Source organism: Pelobates fuscus, chromosome 3 (assembly GCF_036172605.1).
Source record: "Pelobates fuscus isolate aPelFus1 chromosome 3, aPelFus1.pri, whole genome shotgun sequence".
Taxonomy (NCBI): domain Eukaryota; kingdom Metazoa; phylum Chordata; class Amphibia; order Anura; family Pelobatidae; genus Pelobates; species Pelobates fuscus.
The window spans coordinates 179,215,329-179,228,389 of record NC_086319.1 but is presented as its reverse complement, the minus strand read 5'-3'; the positions used below and the strand labels follow the sequence as shown (position 1 = coordinate 179,228,389).

General features: G+C 41.2%; 1 protein-coding gene across 1 annotated transcript in view; it reads right to left on the bottom strand.

The window, feature by feature from the left end:
- The window catches only part of POLR3B (RNA polymerase III subunit B), a 153,378-nt gene that overhangs the window by 107,365 nt on the left and 32,952 nt on the right, over positions 1–13,061 (bottom strand). Inside the window, exons 6-9 of the mRNA XM_063447777.1 lie at positions 10,654–10,754; positions 9,395–9,486; positions 6,278–6,395; positions 5,788–5,896 (exon numbers count right to left, since the gene is read on the bottom strand). Coding sequence (XP_063303847.1) covers positions 5,788–5,896; positions 6,278–6,395; positions 9,395–9,486; positions 10,654–10,754 — 420 coding nt within the window. The remainder of the gene's footprint in view (positions 1–5,787; positions 5,897–6,277; positions 6,396–9,394; positions 9,487–10,653; positions 10,755–13,061) is intronic.

Sequence of the window (13,061 nt, the reverse complement as noted above, 5' to 3'; positions counted from 1 at the left end):
CTCACAGTAATTAATGCGTGCAGCATACTCCAAGCACTCTAAAGAGACACCAAAGAGTTAGCAGACATTTTTAATAGTAGCACTGAACTTAAATGTAAGATTGTAGGGACCTTGCACGTGGCTGTGGAAATAAGAATCACAAACCACTTGAGAAAAAAAAAAAAGGCAAAATACTACCCAAAAAGCGCAACTCTTATGTCATCACCTGTGGCTCTGTCTAAGTGCAGCAGAATAATACAAGCTGTGAACATACATTTTAGAATGTTGAAAGAGAATCATAGAAGCTGTAGTGAATACATAGGAGCATTATTACTTAGCTCTGCTCTAATGTAGAGGGAGACATGTAAATATGAACTATTGCCTTGAAGATAACCAATGATGGAAGCAGCTATTTTGCACATATGTGTTTGTTTATTCCTCTATTACCCTTTAAGAACCAAAGACATTTTTTCTTTCTACATTTATTGTATGCTGGTCTCTGAAGAACTAGACTAGAACAAGTTTATAGACGGCAGAGAAGATGGAGTTGATTCAGGGAATTATGCTGGGCAGGAAAGAAATGTCTGAAAAGGCTGGAACGTGCAATCTGGCTGTAAATGGCCTCTTTGCAATAATTCATAACTCAAAAAAAGTTTTCACACCAAGTCTACTAGAAACTTAAAGTAAAGCACATTTCTGAAATAAAACTCCAAAGTTAGACTTATAAAAACCTTAGTCTTTCATACATGCATATGAAATAAATCAGAACGGAACACTTCCTAAATTCAGACCTATGATCTAATATATGTACCGCTCTAATATAAATGGCATATATAAGAAAATTTGAACTCTGTAAACAGACATCCAGTCAAAAGACATAAAGGTGGAGAAAGAGATAGAAGTATAAAATCACACGTATAAATGGCAACTCTGTTAGAATACATGAGATTATATCAGAGCTGAATTCTGAACTCTGAATCCAGTATATCTTAAGAGTATACACAGCATAGAATGGAACACAGTTCATTGGATTTTCTGCATCACATTTATTTATTGTACATATGTGTAAGAGGACAGTTTCAAATAAGAGTTTTTACATAGCTTGATTACACTGTTAACTCGTCACTATTTTTTGGGTATTTTAGGTCTTTATTTTGGATTGAATTTTGTAAAGAGGTCAATTGAGCTTTTGCTGGAAATAGATCGTATTGGAGTTTTAAATGCAAAAGTGCCCAATTAAAGTGGAGTTTACATGACAGTTGCCTGTCCCACTTTAATCAGCTAATACTGCCCCCTAGTGAGACAAAAGGGTAAGACTAATGTCAGATGTGGCTTCAAACAAAGTGACCCAATTTTAATTCTAATTTAAATTTTCTTGTGTAGAAAAAACAAACACATTCATAACAAATTTGAAAGAAAAGTCTATGTATCTTCATCATAAACTTCTGTTAAAACCACACTGCAGTCACTTTATTCACCTTGCAGATGGGTCAGTCTACAAGGCATACAACATTTGCTATAAGAAAGTAGCAAATAGTAAAACAGTGCATTGTGAATTTTTTGTGAACAGAAATAATTTACAGTGCTTACACACCAATGAAGGTTAATTTCTACAGAAAGTACATCCAGAGCATTTAAAAGCCTCCAGACAGTATTTGTCACCAGTTACCTGTAGGCTGCTGTAACGGGTGTCATGCACCATTAAGTAACCTCATACACCAATGACTGAATAAAGTGTTTAAGTACTGCAGAAGTCCAGGAGTAAGCATCAGAGGAGTAGAATTACATTTGGGAACAGCTACTTTATTAGAAAGAGATATCACAAGTGTGGCACTGAGAACAAATAGGAGAATAAAAATGGTTAAAAACCAGTAGGGTGAAGAAGTGTAATACGGATGTGAAGAGACAGGAACTGATGTATAAATGGGTATAGTTAAAAGGGGGTGCAATGAAACTGAAGTGGTGGATGAAGAAAGGGGTAGTGACATACATGAGTAGGAGAGACAAAGACAGATGTGGTGTAGAAAGTGAATACTGAGAGAGAAAATATTACAAAGGAGGAAAGAGGGAGAAAGGGAAAAAATAGGAGAAAGACATGGTTGGCTAATTATACGAGTGTTAAAGGAACACTATAGTCACGTAAATTACTTTTGCTAAATAAAGCAGTTTTAGTGTATAGTTTCTTCCCCTGCAATTTCACTGCTCAATTCACTGTCATTGAGGAGTTAAATCACTTTGTTGCTGTTTATGCAGCCCTAGCCACACCTCCCCTGGCTATGATTGACAGAGCCTGCATGGGAAAAAAAACTGGTTTCACTTTCAAACAGATGTCATTTACCTTAAATAATTGTATCTCAATCTCTAAATTGAACTTTAATCACATACAGGAGGCTCTTGTAGGGTCTAGCAAGCTATTAACATAGCAGGGGATAAGAAAATCTTAATTAAACAGAACTTGCAATAAAGAAAGCCTAAATAGGGCTCTCTTTACAGGAAGTGTTTATGGAAGGCTGTGCAAGTCACATGCAGGGAGGTGTGACTGGGGTTCATAAACAAAGGGATTTAACTCCTAAATGGCAGAGGATTGAGCAGTGAGGCTGCAGGGGCATGTTCTATACACCAAAACTGCTTCATTAAGCCAAAGTTGTTCAGGTGACTATAGTGTCCCTTTAACGCATAATCATATAGAGATACAGACAAGAAAAAGAGGACGTAAATGCAGAGATACATATGGAGGAGACAAACCATGGCTATTGGTGGGGTGAATGAGACACAGAAAAAGAAGAAATTAAAAAAAGAGAAGAAAAAAAACTTTTAGAGAGAAGATGGAACATGGGTAAGAAGATAATAAAGAAAACAGATAGGAATAGACAGAAACGAGGAAGGTATGAATGAATATTATATTTGGACAGTATGAGAGCATTTACTTGACTTTTGCAGAAGTCTCAACTTGGACTTAAAAAGTATACCATCATTGGCTTATACATAGAAACCTCATTTGACTCTAGAAAGACACAAGATGTGCAGAAGAGACAAAAAATAAATATCCAAATATTAGTAATTATCTGCAACAAATACAGAGGCATGGGTTTAAGGGAGGTACTGCAAATAACTAGCATATAAACTGCATGCCATGATTCGCCACCTTAAAATTATAATACTAATAGTATGTTAATTAAGTTCTTTGTTTTGGGGGAAAACACAACAAAAGGGTCACGCTTTTTTACAGTGTATCACTCAATTTACCTGTAGTGACATAATCTTAACTGTCCACAGAGTCTTCTCTCCAGATACATGATCAACCCGCCTGGACAAACCAATCATCTAGACTAGAGCATGCACCATGTAGGCTAATGCATTCTACAGTGCCCATGCATAAATATCTTGCTCTAAAGACAGCTGTTATCAAAGTAATTCCAAAGATTAAGGCACTGATAGCAATCCATGGGCAGAATCGGACGTCCATGTCCAATGAAGAGCAAAGAATCTTGCAGACCATGTCATCAAAGTCTATCCAAGTATGGTAACACTACTAAAACAAGGAGGTTCGGCATAAAACAACAACTTATAAAATAAAGGGTGAAGAAAGAAAAGGTAGATAAAATAGGTAAGAAATTAGCGATTGTTTGTAGGAGTAAGTACAAAAGTGACAGTGCTGCTTTTAGCAAAGGAAGGGGGCATGATATATTGTATTGGCCAAACTGGGAGCAAATATATTGCTCAAAAGAAAATACCAAGGCGGCGGGGCTTAACCGCAGAAGCCATCTTCCCCGGCTCCAGAGATTTGTAGCACAATCTGCCTAAAATCCAGAGAACCCCGGCTCATCCAGCACCATACCCACTAACACTCACCTCCGGACGACAAACGGCACCAATACATGCCGTTCTTCCAACGCCCTGGGCAGAAACGACAGACGAGGAGGTCTGCGGCCTACCAAACTCACCTGAGCCTGTGCGACCTCCTGAGGCCACTCTTGCCTCTGAGCACACCAGATCAAGACCCAGCCTCCGATCCCAAAGCACTAGACCTGCACGCAAACGTGGGAAGGAGATCCCAGAAACCAGCGCCGGAAGCACCTCAAGATTCAAGGGATATTGGGACCATGATTCAGCGTCAGGCCCAATCCAAGATGGCAGCCGCGGAAGTGAGTGAGGCCCAAGCTGAACAGCTACCTACTACTCACAGGGACCCTCCACGGCAGCCTTCTCCACAGATACAGTCTATACCTGCCCCAAGCCCTACAGATGGGTCTAATTTGGCCACCAAACAGGACATCAAAGACCTGCTGTCCGACATAAAGAAGCTGCTGGCAGCTGATGTGGAGCTGGTTAGGGCTGAAGTACCACAGACAGAGTCCGTGCCACAGAGGAGGACATCACAGACTTAAAGCAAGATATGACTGTACTGAGAGACTCAATACACTCTATTCACAACACCCACCATGCTTTTGCCACACAACTGGCTGCGCTAGACGATCGCACCAGGAGTAATAACCTAAAGATGCGGGGAGTGCCTGATGCAATACCAATAGAAGAGCTCCCACACTACATCAGACGCCTAGTAACAACTCTATTGCCACCAACCCAGGCCAAGAAGCTTTCCTTTGATGGAATCTTTCGGCTCCCAAAGTCACCTAGAGCACCACCCACAGCTATGAGAGATGTTATTATCAGATGCTCACTATCAAGCGACAAAAGATCACTCCTGACAGCGCTGCAAAACAAGACACCCTATTCTTTTGAAGAAGCTGCCTTGACGTTTTTCCAGGACCTCTCACGACCCACTCTGCTCTGGCGGAAATCACTCAGCCCAGCAACAACACTCTTGAGAAAGGCTGGAGTGACATACAGGTGGACAACATCGAGAACCCTCCTGGTTAATCACAACCAGACCACACACAAAATCTCAACTGTAGAAGAAGCTTCCACCATGCTCAACACTCTGGGCCTGGCAGTACCTGCAACGGCCCCTGGACGCCGACAAAGCACCCACACCTGGGACCCGGCCACCGTGATCCCCTTTACACCTCAGGGGCAAATGACTCCTCAACTAGAGAACTGACTACGACCACAGACACTGCGGCTGAAGGCCTCACAAGACTGCTTAACTTTTGTTGGAGATGACAACAGTTTAACTAGTTATTGTAGTTTCTTGGTTTTCTTCTTTGTTTTGTTTTTTCTTTTTAGGTTACGCGGTCCAGATGACGAAGTACACCAAGCTCATGTTTTCTAAAGTAACCTTTTAGTGCTGAGGTTAGACCAGATAAAGAATTAAATTTAAAAAAAAAGAAAATACCAAAACATTTATTGAAAGAAGAAATCTAGTGCTGTATTTAGCACTGTCCTGGGTCTCTATCAGTCATAGATATAAGTACAGTCACTGTAAATGAATTAAGAAAACCCAGAGCATTGTTTCTGCTTCTCCTCCTTTAATTCAAGATGGAGATGCACGGTGCATAACACAAAAAAAAACAAAATACTGTGACATAGCACTAGAGAAAGCACACTCACGTGGTAAGGGTCAAAACACTGCAATCATGACACATACACTATGTTAATATGCCACTGGTGACTGTGCATGCCACTGTGTGCACTTTACATTCTCTCATTGTTCATCTGTCCAGCCCAAGTTCTCTATATGTCCCTACTTAATTACCCCAATCCCTTTCCCTATATCTCCAAATTTAACTTATGGATAAAACATTCTAGTTAAAAGTGAGAGTTGGCCTATAGCAAAACAGATCTGGGTATAATGAATAAATACAATGAACTCCGCAAACAAACACAGTAGATATGATTTTTACTAACCTTGAAAATAATTGCAATGGGGATATCTTCGGACAATGTGTTGTGCTTCAAGTAAAATCTTCCCTGTTTCATAACTAAATTTGTTCTGCTCTTCTTTTCATGGGTAGAGCTACACAACACAGAAATATGGTAGAATAAAGACAGCTCACACTAAACTATCCAACAAATCAAGTAATGCAGATCCACAAGGGTTGAGCTAAAGCTGGGGAGTGACTGGCTATTTTTCCAGGCTTGTTAGAACCTGGAAATCTTTATCAAGACAAACTCTGAAACACACAAGAGTAAAATACTACATTTGAAGAAATCGGATTATATATTCCATTGGTTCTCTTGGTAACTGCTCCATTTTTAGCACTTTGTCACAGAATTGCTCTAGCTTTACAGTTAGAAAATACAACCCTGGACATTTAATATATGTATTACTCGTTTGGGCCCAGATAACGTTATTATGAATGATGGTCAAGTTTTGGAAGCTGCATGTCTCTCGTACCTGGTTACAGATGCACCCACTGCTCCTTTTCGGTCTTGTTCCACAATAATTCTGTTTTTGGACAACTGTTCTTGAATCAAAATAACTTTTTCTACTCCCTTCACAATAAAGTAACCCCCTGCACAAGACAAGAAGACAAATCTACTAAATAATGCTTGGCATGATAAATATTTGAATTCTTAAAAGACATTAAAACATTTTTTGGCTTTCAAAAGTTTTATCACGGACAGCAACGTATTGAGGAAATGACTTTGCTAATTTGATGTTTAGTCGTATAATTGTTTATCTTCCACTTGCAATATTTCATGATAAAGTTGTGATCTAGTATTTTTTTTTTTTTTTACTTGATCAGGCATAAAATGTGTGGATAACAAGAATTTACTCAATTATGTCAGTCAAACTGAGGTTTAACCCCTTAAGGACACATGACATGTGTGACATGTCATGATTCCCTTTTATTCCAGAAGTTTGGTCCTTAAGGGGTTAAAGGGACTCTCCAGTGCCAGGAAAACAACTTGTTTTCCTGGCACTGCAGGTCTCTTCTCCCTCCCACCTCCCATCCCCGGTTGCTGAAGGGGTCAAAACCCCCTCAGTGACTTACCAGAGGCAGCGACGATGTCCCTCGGCGCTGCTTCTTGGTCCGCCCACGCTCCTCCCCATCACCACGTCAGCCGGCCAGGGAGACTGATCACACCCGCCGGCGGGGGAGACCTTATGCGCATGCGCGGCAATGCCGTGCACGCGCATTAGGCCTCCCCATAGGAAAGCATTGAAAAGGCTTTCAGTGCTTTGCTTTGGGGATTTTAGCGACGCTGGAGGTCCTGACATAGCGTGAGGACGTCAAGCGACACTATAGCACAGAAAATCTGTGCTATAATCCCAGAAGTGCCCTCTAGTGGCTGTCTAGTAGACAGCCACTAGAGGAGGAGTTAAAGGGACTCTCCAGTGCCAGGAAAACAATCCGTTTTCCTGGCACTGCAGGTCCCCTCACCCTCACACCTCCCAATCCCCGGTTGCTGAAGGGGTGAAAACCCCTTCAGTCACTTACTAAAGGCAGCGACACGTCCCACGTCGCTGCTTCTTCCTCCGCCGACGCTCCTCCTCTTCATTACATCGGCTGGTGGGCGAGACCATGCCGCGCATGCGCATGTGTATTAGAGGTCTCCATAGGAAAGCATTGAAAATGCTTTTCAATGCTTTCCTATGGGGAATTGAGCGACGCTGGAGGTCCTCACACAGCGTGAGGATGTCCAGCGACGCTCTAGCACAGGTTTTCTGTGCTGTAATCCAGGAAGTGCCCTCTAGTGGCTGTCTAGTGGCTGTCCACTAGAGGTGGAGTTAACCCTGCAAGGTAATTATTGCAGTTTATCATGGTTAAGGGTAGTGGGAGTTGGCACCCAGACCACTCCGATGGGCAGAAGTGGTCTGGGTGCCTGGAGTGTCCCTTTAACCCGCAAGGTAATTATTGCACTTTATTAAAAATTCAATAATTACAGTTGCAGGGTTAACGGTAGTGGGAGTTGGCACCCAGACTACTCCAATGAGAGTCCCTTTAACTGGGCCATTCTCAGACATGTTTGGTCTTTAACCACTCAACTGATACACTTACTGTATGTTTAAAGGGACACTCAAGCTTCTTAGGCACTTCAGTTTATTGAAATGCTTTAAGTGAGAACAGTGTGTCCTCTTTCCCCCCCCATTTTACAATAAGTGCATATTTCAACTAAAATTGGAACTTTTATAAATGAACCTTATTAAAAGCTCCCTGGCAACCAGCCACCTGGTCCTGTTACTCCTGGTTTGGTTTGCTCAATGAAGCTAAACTCAAGAGGGTATATTAGTGATATTTATTTTGTATTTGGGAAGTGAAGTGTCCCTTTAAATGCAAGCATGTTTTCACAGGGGGTATATTTACTAAACAGTGAATTATATAGATTATATATCTAGTCACTGACATTATATAGATTATATATCTAGTCACTAACATTCTGTGGAAGCCTCCCTTAAACAGAGTTGTGGTTCTGCTATATTTTCCATCTTTATAGTTTTTTTAATCATTTTTCATGGCTCCTAGATCTCAATGATGCAGTTTGTTAAGAAATGTTCTTTAGCAATTCCTGGGCCCTTCCAGAAAAAAGTTGGATTTTTGGATCATGTGACACTAATCACACACAAGTGGACCTCAATTCAACTAATTATGCAACCTTTAAAGTCAACAGTTGCAGCAAAGCTTTTTTTTTTTTTTTTTTTTAAGCATTTCAAGCTTAGCTAATTTCCGCCATTAGGACATGCCATAACGTTCTGAACGCCATTTAACAACGATAGGACGTAATGACACTTCCCAACGTCTGTGCTCATGCAGTCCCCTGAATTCTCCCCCAAATTACACTAATCTTGCTGGATCCGATTGGGGGGAGGAGGGGGAACTGCCTGGAAATCCACATTGCGATCAGATTCAAATAGTTTGTGTTAACCGCTTCATGCACTCTGATCACTGTATAGTGTATCAGAACGTCTTATCTTACATATCCTGGCCTTTTTTTTTGTTTTGTTTTTTTTAATAATCAACTTTTAGAATAGCGCGCCGATTTTCCATTTTGGGTGTAGGTTCTATGGGTAGAAGTGGGAATTGCGGGGGTGGTTAGGGTAGTGTGTGTTAGACAGGTAGAAAAAAAAATGGTTTTACATCTTAAAAAGTCACCATGGCCTGTTACTACAATGCAGAGGAGGTTGGCTTATGCCACGCTGACGCGTGAGTCAGAGGAGAATGCTCAGCCTGGAGAGCCAAAAGGTATTGATAGATACAGGAGCCTCCCTTGTATGAGCAGGCATTTAATCCTGCTCACACCAGATTTCTAAATGGGGCCTTTAAATGCCCATTTAAAGAGCTGTATGCAGCACTCACTTTAAATGCTGCATATAGCTCATCTCTTAGTCTTGGCCCACTAAAAATTACCCTGACAGAGGGCAGCCTCAGGTATTGCTCGACAGGCCAAAAATATATATTTTTCTACATATGTGGTGTTTTAAAAAAAAATAAGCACATTTAAAAAAACAAAAAAAACCAATTATATACAAATTTAAAGGTATGATAATCTTGAGATATTAAGAACTTACCTGGATCCAAGGGGCACTCATTTAGTTTTGCAAACTCGGCTGGAGTCTTTCCAGTAAGAACACAGTTAGAACTACGCAACATGATTGGCATTCTGAGAAGAAGAAAGAAAGGCATTAATATAGTGAACAGCAATACGTTTACCTCAATTACCTCCCTTCTCAGGCAGACGCTGGTCTTAAAACTGTCCCAGGGGTCCACTACCAGCACTAGAAACAGAGGATGATGACATATTTCTGCTGTCTCCGGGGACCATTTCCCTTCCAGTGCCGCCCTCACACACGTGGCAACCACAGACAGACCCTTCTTCATAGAGCAGGGCCAAACGCTGCACATTACTACCTTGTTTAGCTACATAGACTGGCTCAAAGAATGCTACGACTGCCTTTCTATATCTACATAAACATGTGAGTCTATGTATTAGTCTGTGTCTCTGTATGTGTGAGTGAGTGGGGAGATGCATTGTGGGACATTAGGTTGGTGGTGAAAGAGATGCCAAAGCAAAACCAGAGGCGTAACTTCCCTTCTATAGTTACCAGTAATCTGTTTGACCTCTACGGCATATGTGACATGTTGCTTTTCTACATGATTTATGAGTTTTTAGATATCACATTTTAACTTAAAATGTGTCATATTGCATAACAATTATACACGTAAATAGAATTATGATTGTAGAAGTACTAACTTAGAAGGTCAAACAATTACTATGTGAAACCCACAGCAGAAAGATTAGTTTTGTAGAAAAAAAAACCAAAAACAACAAAATAAACTAATTACAAGGTGTGTGACATGACTGGACACTACAAAGAACCGACAAGAAGAATTATACATTCAAATTGATTTATATAAATCATCCCTAATACTTATTTTTATTCACAGAAAGAGAATCAATAAAGAATGAATTTACAGGAATGCAAAGTATTTAAAATTTTAGGTCACAACACATCAAAAATTCTTCAAATCAACTATTTTTTTTCCTACTTATTGTGGTCTAAAATGTGAAATTTAGTTTGAAATAATTTTGAATTACTGCACTTCAGGCAATTATCCTAGAAACCTTTGACACAGCAGGAAATAATTGAATTCATACGTTGGCAAACAGTGAATATCTAATTCAGCAAATATCTACTGGGAAATAAGCAACATAGGATTTAGTATTTAACCCCTTAAGGACTAAACTTCTGGAATAAAAGGGAATCATGACATGCCCCACATGTCATGTGTCCTTAAGGGGTTAAATGCCTTCACCATCTTTTATTACCTGCCAATCGGAAGCGCATTGCGAATAATCCTTTGACTTCCTCTAGTGTATTCAATGTCAACAGTAATTGGTGCAGAATAAGTCATATCTCTGAGACGACACTACAAATGAAATAAATGAGAAGACAATTTTTTTTTTAAATTGTTTGGGCAGTGGATACAAATGGTTAACCTTTAAAAATGATATTTTACATGCCTTTTGTCTACTTATTTTAACACGGATCTGTCACTCTCTTAACTTTTGCTTATTCCGCCCCCAAAACTGACAGATCCATTGTAAGTCAGGTTGCAAAGGATTGCTGGAGAAGTGAATTTGGCTTACCTCAGGTTGTCCCACTGGTAACACTGCAATTCCTCTTCGGCTCTTGGTGCTTTAGCTGCCACGAGCCACGTCAGTGTTGCATGTGCAAGAGTACAAAATTGAGGTCTATGGAATCTCCCCCGAGATCCTCCATAGACTGAACCTGAATCCCACAAACAGCCCTACTGACGGCTGCTGGGATTAGACCAAAGTTGACGGTGGAGACCCGCCTTTTGACAACTTTTGTCAACCTCAGGATTTACCATAAGACAAATTAGTCCATACTTTGTGTTATGGTTTCTTTGGATTGAGTTGGAATTTCAATGAAATCCCAACGCAGTCAAAAGCATCCGACAGGGTGGACTAGCCCTTCCTCACTCTGAAATGTCTAGGCTTTGGCACAAAGTGTTGGACGTGGATAAGTGCTATTTATTCGACCCCAACGGCCCGCATTAAAGTGAATGGAATATTATCAAATACCCTATCTATCACAAATGGCACCCGTCAGAGATGTCCCGTATCCTCCCTTTTATTCATCCTTGCCTTGGAACCACTACTCCAGGCGGTGCACAAAAATGCCAACATTGAGGGTATTACAGCAGGACCCCACGGTTTTAAAGTATCGGCCTTCGCGGACGACCTGCTCTTTACGATTACTAACCTGTCTAGCTCTCTCTCACATATGATGTCGGTACTAACTGAATATAGCACACACGCTAACTTCAAGATTAACGCTGAAAAATGTGAAGTCCTCAGTCTTATTGTAGACACAAAAGTGACGGAGAGACTCCAGAGAGACTTTCCATTTCACTGGGCCACGAAGTCCATTAAATATCTGGGGATCAATATTACCAGAAGTAAAACAGAATTATACCAGTCAAATTTTCCCAAATTAATCCACGCAATACAATCTGATCTACACAAATGGGACAAGCCCCACTTCCGCTGGTTGGTACGGTTAATGTCATTTCCATGAACATACTCCCTCGCATCCTATACCTAATGAATACCATAGCCAAAAAAATTCCCAAGAAATTTTTCAAACTCATTTAAACACTCTTTACCACATACATATGTGCAGGAAAGAAATCTTAGATCGCTTACCACATTCTTACCCGACCTAAGTACGGGGGGGGGGGGGGGGGGTGAACAGGCCTACCGGACATACTACAATATTATTACGCCATTCACATAGCTAGAATATTAGACTGGACAATTCAACCCCCAGCCAAACTATGGATTACTATAGAACAAACAGTCTTGCACACTCCACTAGAAGCCCTTCTGTAGATTTTCCAACTCCCAGTCACCACACCATAGGCGCTACCATAGCAGTTTGGAAGAAAATTGCTCACCTCCTGAATATCACCAGAGATATAACCAAGATATCCCGTAACTTGCGGTTCCCTGTAATGGTCAAAGGCCTCTCGCTTCCCATACAAGTCCAATTAGACAACTCCCCATATGTACCACTAGACCGTGTATGGGGGGCACAAGGGCAAAAAAACATTGCTGGAAAGATCAGAGACAACACGACACCCCTTGTTCACTTCTTCCAACTGACACACTTCCTCAAAACCTTCAATATACCTGAGGGGCCCCTCAGGGACCTTACCCAATTTGAACAGTTGTGCTCGGGCACAACATCTAGGTGCCTCAAATTACTCCAAACATATATGCACAAAGGCAGGGGTCCTCAAACTACGGCCTGCCAGGGTCCTGAACCCAGCCCAAGGAACAAGGGCCACCCGATGGGCCCTATATCTTCAGGGGACGGTCAGCGCTGCGGCCGTGCAATAGCGCAACCGGGCCCCTTTAAAAAATTTCAGCTGCAAATAGTGCTGGGAGGAAGTGACGGACGGTGGTCACTTCCTCCCAGCTCCCTCCACATGGGAGGGAAGGAGAGCCAGGCCGCGGGAGCCACGCCAACTCCCATCAGCCACAGCCACCTTCCTGCAAAAAAGGTAAGCAAAATTAGCTATGGGTGTGTGTGTGTGTGTGTGTGTGTGTGTGTGTGTGTGTGTGTGTGTGTATGTATGTATGTATGTATGTATGTATGTATGTATGTATGTATGTATGTATGTATGTATGTATGTATGTATGTATGT